We start from the raw sequence: 13,306 nt of genomic DNA, 5'->3' as shown, positions 1-13,306 counted from the left end.
TATTTTCTAGTTCCATCAATTTAACCTGTAAATTTCCTTTTTCCTTATACTGGTATAGTATTTTATAGTATATATGTAACACATTTTCATTATATATTCAGGAGATGTGGGGCATATAGGTTGTTTCCATTTCCTGGATGCTGTGAATAGAACAGTATTGAACGTGGGTAAGCAAGTACCTGTGCACTAGGATATCAAGCCCTTTGAGCATTGCTATAGCTGGGCCATAGGTAGATTTATTTCTTTAATTTTTAAGTATTTTGCAAATTGATTTATCAATCAGATTGCAATCCCACCAATAGCGAATGAGGATTTCCTTTTCCTGTATCCCTCTCCAATATTTGCTGCCAGTTGTTCCATTGATCTTTGCCATTCTGACTGAAGATGAAATCTCAAAGTCGTTTTGATTTGCATTTCCCTAATTACTAGGGATGATGAAAATTCTTTGAGATGTTTCTTAGCCACTTTTTAATTGTTTTGAAGGATTTTTTTTTCTTTTTATCGTTGTTGCTATTGTTTTTCTGTGTTTTGATGGTTGAGTTGGGTTGGGTTTTTGTTTTCTTTTGTTTTGTTTTGTTTTTTGAGCTATTTATGTGTTCTTGATATTAATCCTTTGCTGGATGCTTAACTGACAAAGATTCTCTCCCACTCTCTGGGATTCCTCTTCACCTGAATGTTTCTTCAGCTGTGTAAATGCCTTTTAGTTTTATTAAGTCTCATTTGCCAATATTCCAAGGCAAGTGGAGTCCTATTCAGAAAGTGCTTTTTTTATTGATGCAACTCAACATTAAAAAATAAGGACAAAACAAATCCAAACCTAGTTAGTAGCAAATAATAATAAAAATCAGAGCAGAAATCAATGAAATAGAAATAATACAAAGAATTCATAAATAGAAGAGCTGCTTCTTTGAGAAAATAAACAAGATGGCATGCCTTTGGTTCAACTCTCTGAGAGGGAGGGAGGGAGACAGGAAGGGAGGGAAAGAGAGAGCACCCACATAATGGGAATGAACAGGGAAACATTATGCCAGACACCAAAAAATTCAGAGCATTATAAGAGAATACTTTAAAAGTCTGTACTCCATTAGGCTGGAAGACCTAAAAGAAATGCATAAATTTCTAGATTCAGCCAAACCACCAATATTGAACTGTAAACAACAACCTGAACATGCACATAACAAGTGAGAAGGCTAAAATAATAATAAAAAGCTTTCCAACTACAAAAAGTCCAGGCCCATGTGGAGTGATAGCAGAATTCTACCAGACTTTCTGAGAATGTCTACAGCCAATCTTTCCTAAACTATTAAACAACAGAAGCTGAAGAAGAAAGAAAGAAAGAGAAGCACTCGCAAACTCCTTCTATGAAGCCAGTGTCACTCTACTACTAAACTATATAAAGACACAACAAAAAAAGAAAACTACAAGCCAGTATCTCTGATGAACATAGAGTCAAAATACACAAAATATTTGCAGCCTGAATACAGACATACATAAAAAAGATTGTATACCATGACCAAGTTGCCTTTATCCCTGAAACACAGAGATGGCTCAACGTATGCAAATCAGCACATAAAATAAACCATGTTAATGGACTTAAAGATGAAAAATCACATGTTCATCTCAATAGATGCAGAAAAGGCCTTTGATAAAATCATTATAGTACTGATTAGTACTATAATGAATAAAAATATGCATTTAAGTATATTTTTATTGTATAATTCTATTGTTGGTGTGTACATAATGGACCACTTTATGATGGTAGTAGAGGCTGAACCCATAGTCTTGTGCATAAAAGCAAGAAGTCTGGCACCTCTGCCATGTGCTGCTTATAACAGTCTCTCTTAATTGTGGTATTTGAAAATACATTTAATTATTTTATGCACTGGGACTCCCCACTCCCTCTATTAATCTTCTTTGGCAGAATGTCCTCTTTGATGTGAATATCTTTTGTTTTCACATAAACGTTCAAAGCAACTTATTTCAATAAAATTCTAATTTCATATACTTTAGATTATTTTTTAATTTCATAATTTTACTATGTTGACTCAAATCTTGTGTAACAACAGAGTTGTTCATTAACTTTCAGAATTTCAAAAAAAGAGTTGGTTCTCGAAGACATTACTTACTATCTTGCATTTTATTGCTTCACTTATCTGGGTAAATTTAGATGAACTTTGAAACTAGTTCTAATTGGGGCTTTTCCCACACTTGTAAGACTTTGAACAAGGGTGCCTCCAGGTTGCTCCATAGTTTCTTCCTGACGATACAGTCCTCTTTGTTGCTAGGGGAGGATCCAAACACAGTTATGGCCATTAGATTCTTTAATCTATGATCACTAATTCCTTTCATGTGCTTCCTTTAGACACTAGTACGTGAATAGAAAACATTTCCAAGAACTGCACAAGAATTCTAATAGGGCACATTTTAATTTAGTCTTTCCTTCCATGAATTAGTGATCTTGCTAAATAATCATGTCACTGATCAGAAGGTATAACCGTTTACCTTTAAAGATTTGAAATTACAAGCTAGTATGAGGATTTTTAGAAATTTAGTAGCACTAATAACTATTTCTAAACCTATATCACTCTAAATTTATGTGTCCTTCAGTTCATTTCTCAATTGTAATTCAGAATGATTGAAAAGAAGCTCTGAAGTTCAGGATAGCCACCAGGAGGCACTCTGAGCAAAGCAACCACAAGGAAAATCCTAAAAAAATGGCCTATATCTTAGGTCTTTTTCCCTCTAAAGAAAATTCTGTTTGGCTTAATACAAATATAATTACTTTGTCTTTGATCATGGCTGGGGGAAGACGGGACTGTTTCAAAGAGGAGAAAAACAGAAAGAGAAAGTTAGTGTGTTCATTGTAATGTTCTCAGTTGAGGAAATTGTTCATTCAAGGCTTGGACTCTAGAGCTTTAAAAATGACCAAAATTGGTGCCTAATAATTATGGCCTAGTAGAAAGAGCAGCACCTCTTTTCTAAGTGATTTGTCTTAACTTATTGCACAGTATCTGCCTCCTTGATTTGACCTCTAAACTCTATTTCCCAGGGCATATTCAGATTCTGCCAAGTGGATGCATTTATTGTGCGCTTCAACTTTCTGGACACAATAATGATTTTTATGCTGTATGGGTGGTGTGTTGTTCCTCTCACATATCTTGGAAGCTTCCTGTTCAGTAGTACCACTATTGCCTACATGAAAACCATGCTCTTTAACTACTTTTCAATGATGTTAAGTATCATCATTTACACTATATTGCAATTTTACGGTAAGAACACCATGCAATTTTTCCTTTCTCTGGGAAATACATGAAATAAATGGGGATAAAATAACATGAGAATTAAAAATTAACTGATGAATACTTTCTAATAATCCGAAAACCTGTGATTTTGTAAATCAGCAAATATTTATTGAGTGAGTATGTGGAAGTTAGAGGTGGATGAGAAGAAGGAGGAAAGATAAAAAGTAGAACCAAGAATAAAAAGGAAGGAAAAAAGATTCTAGGAAGTCACTGTTACCAAAGCTACTCTTCAATTGTGAGATTAATGCTGTTATTTTCCCATAAGCTATTTAGGTGGGTACATGTAGCAACCAGTGGTGCTTTCTCAAGCATTGTCTGATAGTTTGATAGTTGTCTGAGAATGGCTTAACCATTTGGGGAAGTTTGTTTTTATGAAGAGGTTTACTACTTTTCTTATAATTGAAGCTAATCTACTAATTTTTAAATTACAGGTGATGACTTTCCTAAACTCATTCATAAACTCATAAGTACAGTTTTAATGATGATTCCTAGTTACAACTTGGCAATGAGTATCAGCAAGTATTTTGATGACTATGAAGTGAAAAGACTGTGTAGTAGGGAATTCAGAAGCATTTACATGGACTGCAGTGAGCCCTGTGAGTATGAGGAACTCATCAGGCCCATAAGTAAACAATATTCCTTTCCATTTTCTACACTTTACTAAGATTATGCCAAGTAAGAAAAGCCTGGTTTTCTTCCAGTTGGGTAGAATGAGTTGAGAAGCAAATTGGAAGCACATTAAACCTATTCAAAGAAATACTTGCAGAAAGGTTTTGGGTTGTTTTTTTTTTTTTTTAATTTAAGGGCGTGTATACATATTGAAGAAGAGGCAATTAGAACACCAAATTGGCAGACTAGAAAATACCTCTCCACATCACATTATAGTTACACTATTAAGAATACAGAATAAAGAATATTGAAAACTGCATGAGAGGAATTCCAAGTTACTTACAATAACTAACCCATCAGAATATATCAACCATCTCAGTAGAAGCCCTAAAAGCCATGAAAGCATGGAATGGTATATTTGAAACCCTGAGAGTAAATTAACTACTAACAAAATGTACTATATCTATCAAAGTTAACCTTTACAATCAATAGAAACTTAAGACTTTCTAGGATAAACCTAAACTAAAATAATTCATGGCCCAGTAAAACAGCACTATAGAAAATACTTAAAGAAAACCCTATATGTAGGTAAATAAGAAAATCAGTCATAATCATGAGAACTCAGGAATTCATTTCATCAAATTAATTTTATAAATGAGAACTAAGAAAGAAATAAAAATTTTCAACTCAGTAAGCCATTAAACTCTAGGATAAATAAGGAGGAAGAAGAGAAGAAACAATCTTCATACCAACCAGAAAAACAGCAACAAAATTATGTGAATCAGCAAATACTTCCCAGTAATAAGCCTAAATGCTAATAGTATCAGCTTTCCAATTAATAGATTCAATTTAGCTGATTGAATTTGAAAAAATATTAAATTTGTGTTATCAGCAATAGGCACATCTTACTGGAAAAGACTCATGCAGACTAAAAGTTTTTGTATGTGGGGAAAACATCCTATGGAAAGTACAAGTCAATGGCTTATAGATGATATGGACTGTGTTCCCAAAACTGTTTGAGCTGGTGAACAAATTTAGCACACTTGCATAATATAAGATCAGTACACACAAAAGCAATCTGAGTACTAAAAATGAGCAGTCTAAAAAGGAGATAAAACAATTTACATTAACATCAAAAATACCCTAATTGGGAATAAATATAGCCAAAGATTCTACATTGAAAACTATAAAAAACCATTGCTGAAAAACATTAAAAATGGGCCATTTCTTACTGCATTATCATTTCCTGGTTTTCATAGACTACAAAAGATCCTGGGGGTAGGAGTTTGGATAAAGTGATTCAGAGAATAGGAGAGTCCACAAGTTAAAAATATGAGTGTGTGGTCATTTCAATTTTCAAGAAAAAACAAAATAGAAGAGTCTGTTAACAAAGGGTGCTGGAAAACTAAGTATCTATATGCAAAAAAAAGTGAATTTGGATCTTCACTGCATACCACACACAAAATTTAACTCATTGTGTAGGAGTCATCTAAATATACAAACTAAATATAACGATAAAATCTTTACGTGAGGTTGAGTTTAGTGAATGTGACACAAAAAGCACAAAAAAGTAAAGAAATTATCTCATAAAAATAGAAGACTTTTAGCTTCAAAGGGCTCTGGGGTTTTTTGTTTTGTTTTGTTTTGTTTTTAGTGAAAAGATGCATAGAGAATAAGGTCAAATGTATGGTAAGATCATCTACCTAATGATCTTGAAAGGGTCAGGGGCAGTTTGGTGGCAGAGCACTGGCTATATCTGAGTGCAAAAAAGGAAAACAGAAAAGCTAGAGGGAAAATAAATAAAAGATCAACTTCTGTAACAACTATAAATAACCATATCAAGAAGATCAAATAACAAGACAGCTACTTATTTTCCGACTCCTATACTTCTTAAACCTAATTTAAAATCCATTTTGAGCAGGTTCATGCCTTTGAGCCCAGGACTTGGGGAGGGGGAGGGGCGGGTAGAATGAAGGTCAAGGATTTCAGCTCATCCCCAAGCACACAGCATGGCGGAGGCCAGTCTTAGTCACATCAGGTGTCTCAAAAACCAAAACCAGAAGATAATTTTTCTCATATGTCTTACTCTGCGACACCTTTTTAGACGGTGTGCCAGTTCGTAAAGTCCGGCAACTGTGTCTCTTGTCTCCGCAGATACTCAGAACAATGTGTATGGCTTTGGGGAGCGTGGGATTGGAAAGTTCCTGATCACACTGGCTACCATGGGCTTGGTTTTTCTCGTCTTGCTTTTCACCTTGGAGACTGTTTCCTGGAGCCTAAAGAACTTTGTCTTTCGTAACATTATTTTTTATTTCTACAATAAACTCAAAAAAGGCCGGAAAGTAAGTAACTAATTGAACTTTAAATGTAACTTAAAGAAAGCAACTACATTTTGGGCAGAAAATACAAATTTACATTTTCTCACTTCCATTACACACACACACACACACACACACACACACACACACACACACACATTATTTGATTACACTAAAATAGATTTTGACTCATTGAGGTATGCTTATACTTGGTTTAAGTTTAGTACAAACTTTTAAATCCTCTGTCTTCTAAGAAATAAGTCATTTTTCCTGTGTTAACTACAACTGAAATAATTGTCTTTATGCTAGTAAGAGTATGTTGTTCTCTATAACGATACAAATAATCTTTTATTCTTTGAGAATTTCATGATTATATTTTGCCCATATTCCCTCCTTGCCCCACCTCCTTACAGATCCAGCCCCTATTCCATGCACACCCAATTTTATGTCCTCTTTTTATTTTTAAACCCACTGGGTCCAATTTGTATTGCCCAAATATTCTTGGCTGTGTAGCCTTCCACTGGAGTGCAGTCAGCCTACTCTTTAAAGGTAGTTCACATCCTTAAAGAAAGTTAATTCTCCTTCCCCCCAGCAGCTATCAGTGACCAATAGCTCTTCTGCTAGAGTGGGATTTTGTGCCCACCTCCCGTGCTGGGGCTTTGTCAGGCTTGAGCTTGTGCAGGCCTCCTGCATGCTATCCCAACTGCGCTGAGTGTGTGCACCTTCCCTGCTGATCCAGAAGTGACTGTTTGCCTGTAGTCCTCTCCTGCCCCCGGCTCTTACAAAATTCCTATAGTAGGCATTTCATAGACTAGTGTCTTTGACTCTCACAGCTGCCACACACTTCTAAAGTAGAGCCAGCCAGAAGTATGTCTGTGTGTGAGAGTTCAGGAAACAGCTAGAAAAGGTCTTAGAACCTGTTCAAGTATTTGCTCATATCCTGTAGATTTTACGCACAGGTTAGCTTTCTTAAAGCTGCTGGTTTAATCCAGTTCTCTATAGCATGCCCACATGTGGGCTCCTTGCTTTGAAAATACAGGCAATAGTATCTCACCAGAGAACCACAGAAGACGAGGATGAAGACATAAGAAAAGAAAGAAGCAAGGTCTTCACACTGCTGCTTGGATTACAGAATACCCCACTGGTCCTTAATGAAGTTACAAAGGTAATGTCACTTACTGCCTAGCTGCCTTGGGGTTTTAAGTATTTTCCCTGCCTGGAATTTACCAGTGGCTATACTAGTTCACTGAAGTTCTGCAGAGAGCTGGAAGGGAAAGTGCTCGCATATCACAGTAGGTTAGCTTTAGGAGTCTGAGATAATAGCTGTGGTTGACCCATGACCAGTGTCTCAGTACATTGTGAGTTTTTTTTAACTTTCTCAGATTTATTTTAAGTTTCCTGTTGTCAAGGCTGTGAGAAATATCTCCCTTGTAGTCAATAAGTCGCAGTGCTTTGGATTGCTTGGATTAAATGGAGCTGGAAAAACTACTACATTCAAGATGCTGGCCGGAGTCGAGACTATCACCTCTGGAACTGCGTATATTGATGGCAACAGTGTCACTAAGAACCCAAGAAAGGTATTGAACTTCTTACCAATGACCTAGTGTCTTGACGAAGCAGACAGCCAAGCGAATTGCTAAGGAACAGGGCAGGGAAGTGAAGACCCTGGTACATCAGTCCTCACTCCTCAGAACTGACAGGCTCCATGCCACTGCCATGCGTAGTTTGAGAGAAGGAACATATCCCTTCCCGTGAAAGGGAGAAAATGTCTACAAATAACCTGAACTGAAATCACAGAGAACAGCTATCGCATTTAACCTGCTCTGACATAGAATTTGAGATATAACTGATTAGAAAAAAGTATTATAAGAAGAAACAGAAAAGACTGAAAGTACTCAACTATATTTGGATGTAGGTTTTAAAGAAATAAAGAAATGAAAATGGTGCCCTCTGTTGAACTTCTGAAAGTGAAGGTGTCAGTCACCAAGATAGTAAACGTCTTGAAAGACTGTGTTTGGAGGGCATGTGGATCTTGAGACATCTGTAATACATCTTAATGGGAACATACAATGGATAGTACAAACCCATGATAGGAAGGTGGTATGAATCTGGGATTTACCAAAGTACAGGTGAAATTTAAACTGCGAAAGTAGATGAGCTTACTTTAGTGGGTTACCAACACTGAAATACTGAATAAAGGCACTGGAGAAGAAATCATGAAAACTGGAGAGTTAAAGGGAAAAGGTAGATAAAATTTTATCAAGCCAGATAAGAAATAAACTTTCAGTCCCTGTGAGCCCCAAGTTAGTTGATTCTGTAGGTTCTCTTGTGGTGTCCTTGACCTATCTGGCTCTTTCAGTCCTTCCTCTGGAAAGCAAGCACGGGACGGACATAGACCCCCTACACATACGTAGCAGAGGTACAGCTTGGTCCCCGTGTAGGACCTCTAACAATAGGAGCAGGGGCTGTCTCTGACTCTGTTGCCTGCCTTTGGATCCGTTTCCCTTAACTGGATGGCCAGTGCCTACCCTCAGTAGAAGATGCCCCAGTCCTACTACAACTTGATATGCCTAGGCAGGAAGCGCGCGCGCGCGCGCGCGCGCGCGCGCGCACACACACACACACACACACACACACACACACACACACCACAAACACTCAACTACCACCAACATCAAAATAACAGGAATTAACAATCACTGGGCCATGCATGTACTGGACCTAGGCCCCCTAGAGATATGTGCCTGATGGGCAGCTTGATCTTCACGTGGGTCCCATAGTAAGGGAAGTAGGGGCTGTCTCTGACAAGGGTTTCATTGAATGTTCTCGATCTCTTCCCCCGGGTGGGGCTGCCTTGCCAGGCCACAGGAGAAGAGGATGTGCTCACCTTGATGTGATTTGAGGTGTTGGGGTAGATTGGGCAGGGGCACTACTTTTCTGAGAGGTAGGGAAGGGGGATAGAGGGAAGAGGGAGGGTGGGACTGAGGAGAGGAGGAGGAGGCTCTGATTAAGATGTAAAGTTAGTTAATTAATTAAGAATAAATGGAGTAGCTAACAGAGAAAAGAAAAGAAAGAACCTTCAAAAAAGAAATTGACTGGTAATCTTGGGTATTTTCAACCTGTAAAGTGTCCAGTGGATTTCTCTGAAGCCTGGTACAGTGGAGTGACACACAGACAAGCCAGGTTGTACAGATAACCAAGCCAGGGCCATAACCATTAGCAACTAGAGCATACTTACCTCAGGGCAGCACAGGGAGTCTAAAAAGTATATAGCAATACAAACTGAACAAAGAAGGTATTCATCACCTAAGACATAAATGAAAATAATTTAAGTGTGTACACTAGCAAGGGGTAAGTTCCTCTTGTGCCTAACTTTGCTCCTTTCTTTTCTGGGTGCATAAAATAGGAACCACTTTATCGTTATACAAACACCTTTTATATACAGTCAGCTGCACTGTTTCATTTTCCATAGATATGGTTGTGTACTGTACACTGTCTTTTCAAGCTTACCAAATTGCTTTTCCTGGGCATCTAGATGAATATGCACAATGGCAGTGTATGACAGTGTCTATTTCCCTGATTATTTGGCCCATCTTTTTCAATTTTTTAGTGTGGTCTATTCTTAAAAATGTCATTTGAGAAATTTTTTCTGTTCTTATGAATGAAATTATATAACTCCAGGAAATACTTTAAAGATACCAGCTTCCTTTCCTGTAAACAATCTATTCTTAAGTAATGTGTATTCCTATAAACAATATATCCTTTATACGTGTCTTTATTGTTAGCATTTCCCTTATTAGTTTCTTAGAATTATTCACTTTAGAGACACTCAAAAAAGTACACATTTCCTGGTTTTGCTGCTTCCTTCCTGGGTCTGTTTCTCTGTGTTCACCCCTTTTATCTAGCACCCCAGATCTGGGTCCTGTGGCCTCTTCATTTTTCTATATTTTTTCTGTTTGAGTGACTGAATCCCAGCACTTGTGAGGCAAAGGCAGGTGATCTCTGTGAGTTTGAGGCCAGCTGGGTCTGCAAAGCGAGGCCAGGACAGTCAAAGTTACACAGAGAAACCCTGTCTTAAAACAACAAAACAGAATGAGTGTACACATACACATGCTGACTAGTTTATTCTTTCATCTTCAAAATACATTCTATCTCATGTTAATTCTACTTAGATGAAGAAGATTCAGGTGGATCAAAGAAAGAACTAAAAAGCAAGTAACTTGGGGATTTTGGCAAAGATGGAGTCAGGATAACACAGAGAGTTAAGAAGAAACTCAAACTGCTCAAGATGTGTGGCAAAGCTTGATAAACAAAATACATTTCTATAAAAAATACTTTAATTAGGGTATTAACATAGCTAGCTCTCTCTTAAACACTCAAACAAGGCTTTGATTGGGCAATTTCATCTAACAATAGCCTATTTGGGGCACATAGTAGTAATGTGCAATATATGTATATAACATATGTTGAATTTCCAGCTAGTGATATTGATGTCTTAATTTACATCATTGAATCTGATCTATAAAGATGCTGAAGACAGAAGAATAAACCATTCCTAGTGGGAGTTGTAGGGGCATCAAACTTTCTTAGTAGCGAGAGTTCAACAGCTTCACATCTCATACCTCATCCTTATGAGATTTATACTCCATGGAAGAGGTGACGTGAATCTACTTCTCATAATTACCCTTTTGGATTCAGATTAGGTCAAGAATTGGTTACTGTCCGCAGTCTGAATCTGTGCTGAACCACATGACGGGCCGGGAATTGCTAATCATGTACGCTAGTCTGTGGGGGGTCCCAGAGCCAGACATTAACGAGTATGCGGAAGCCTTTCTACATTCAGTGCACGTGGAACACATTGCTGACCAGTTTATCCACACATACAGGTGAGACCTTGTGTAGTTGCTATTAAGTGACCTGTCTTGTGCCCCTACTGTTTGGAATGAATGCCTATAAAGTCCACTTCTACCTCTCTGGCACATGGCAGCAGTGACTATGAAATAACCTAGCACTCTGCCAAGGCATGGACTTCAGGAAAACAACATGTCCCACTTAGCCTTTTACATATCTGAACAATATTTGCACTAAAAAGAGTTCCTATATCTCCATAGAGGTGCACACACACACTTGAACCATCAATTTTGAGTCTTAACACAACATCCTGAATATACAAACGATCCTACGAATTAATAACATATATTAATTACTCTTTCTTCTTCATATTATGGAGTGGCGTAAACAAACGTAGGCTAAGCATGGCTATTGCCCTAATGGGAAAGTCTTCAGTTGTCTTCCTGGATGAGCCATCCACTGGCATGGACCCAGTAGCTCAGCATCTGCTCTGGGACACAGTTACATGGGTCTGCAAGACTGGTAAAGCTATCATCATAACTTCTCACAGGTAAGAGCCATCGGAGGCTTTGTTGGAAACTAGAAGGAGCCACAATGGGTATAGGATGCAATTAATTTTGGCCAGGACTGTGAGTCAGTAAACTTACCTAAACATAGGAACTACAGAGAAGCAACTATAGAGGCACATGCTAAGTGAGAGAGCTCAGTTGACTGATGGAATCAACTGAGAGAAGATACTAGCTGGGTAACTTAATGAGGATTTAGGTGTGTGTGTACTGCTTTAAATTTCCAAGTGTCCTCCCAGATATAGCCTTAGTAGTGATCCTCTGTAATGCCAAGGCTTCTAAGATGTCCAATGCTAGCTGTCTGAATTTATTCTGAGTCTCCTCAGACATATCATCTTTTTCCTCCTAGAATGGAAGAATGTGAGGCCCTGTGTTCTAGGCTGGCCATCATGGTGAAAGGGAAGTTTACATGCCTGGGCAGCCCTCAGCATGTCAGAAAGAGGTTTGGTCATGTATACACTCTAACAGTAAAGATCAGTACTGCTACGGATGAAGATAAAGTAAGAGAGTTCAAAAACTTCATTAAAACAACTTTCCCAGGTAACATAGGTGTGATGGGTTTATGACTATTAAGTCATGTTCACTGTTCTGTTACATGTTTTCAACTATAATTTTCACTGAATTGCTCATATTTATTGAACCCTTATACTGAGCTCACTTTAATAACGTCTATGAATTTATCCCTGATGCTAAGAACTTTTCACCAAATAGCAGAGGTTCTCACTAGCTCCTTGAAAGAATCAATAAGCTAAAGTTGTTCATATGCGTTAATATGTAGAATTTATTTTTATTTCTTTTTTAGTTTCCCTTTTATAGAAAATAGATTCGTTTCTCATATAATACATTCTGATTGCAGTCTTCCCCCCCTTACTCTCTAAGTCCTCCCCCCCCCCCCGCCTCCTCTCCCATCCAAATCTACTCCTTTCTGTCTCTCATGAGGAAAGAAATGGACTTTAAGAGATAACAACAAAACATAACAAAATAAAAGATAAAACAATACCCATCACATCAAAGTTGGACTTGACAAATCATCAGAGATAAAAGAGACCCAAGAGAAAGAAAAAAAAATTAGAGACCCACTCTTTAAAATATTCAGAAGTCCCATAAAAATATTTAACTGGAAGCCATAATATATAAACACAGAGAACCTGGTGCAGACCACTGCAGGCCCTGTGCATGCTGCCTCAGTCTCTGTGAATTCATATGAGCCTTGTTCGCTTGATTCAGAGGGCCTTGTTCTCCTGGTGTCCTCACTCCCCTTTGGCTACCACAGTCTTTCCACCTCCTTTTCTGCAGAGTTTCCTGAGTGCTGGGTGGGGGGATGGATTTGATGAAGACATCCCATTTAGGGCTGAGTGTTCCAAGGTCTCTCACTCTCTGCATAATGTCTGACTGAGGGTCTCTGTATTAGTCTCATCTGCTGCAGGAGGAAGCTTCTATGATGATGTCTGAGCCAGGCACTGATCTATGACTGTTCCAAAATGTCATTACAAGTCATTTTATCTTAATATCTTAATTTTTTAAAAAAGACAATAGTATTTGCTTTTACTCTAGGTCTCAGGGCTATCTATCTAGTCTCTGGTTCTTGATCACCCAAGCAGTGCTGAGTATGGGTTCTGCCTTAGTTTGGGTTTCTATTCCTGTGATGGAACACAATGAC

General features: G+C 37.9%; 1 protein-coding gene across 4 annotated transcripts in view; it reads left to right on the top strand.

Moving 5' to 3' along the window:
* LOC311592594 (phospholipid-transporting ATPase ABCA3-like) overlaps positions 1-13,306 on the top strand; it is a 99,634-nt gene that overhangs the window by 71,367 nt on the left and 14,961 nt on the right. For all 4 annotated transcript variants that reach the window (XM_084773201.1, XM_084773198.1, XM_084773200.1 and 1 more), the window contains 8 exons: positions 3,050-3,269; positions 3,734-3,898; positions 6,066-6,253; positions 7,269-7,394; positions 7,612-7,806; positions 10,928-11,115; positions 11,460-11,630; positions 11,996-12,186. In XM_084773201.1, the coding sequence (XP_084629327.1) occupies positions 3,050-3,269; positions 3,734-3,898; positions 6,066-6,253; positions 7,269-7,394; positions 7,612-7,806; positions 10,928-11,115; positions 11,460-11,630; positions 11,996-12,186 (1,444 nt within the window). The remainder of the gene's footprint in view (positions 1-3,049; positions 3,270-3,733; positions 3,899-6,065; positions 6,254-7,268; positions 7,395-7,611; positions 7,807-10,927; positions 11,116-11,459; positions 11,631-11,995; positions 12,187-13,306) is intronic.

The sequence above is a fragment of the Acomys minous genome (genome assembly GCF_964271855.1).
Source record: "Acomys minous genome assembly, chromosome: 2".
Lineage (NCBI taxonomy): Eukaryota > Metazoa > Chordata > Mammalia > Rodentia > Muridae > Acomys > Acomys minous.
This window is presented reverse-complemented; position numbering and strand designations above follow the sequence as displayed.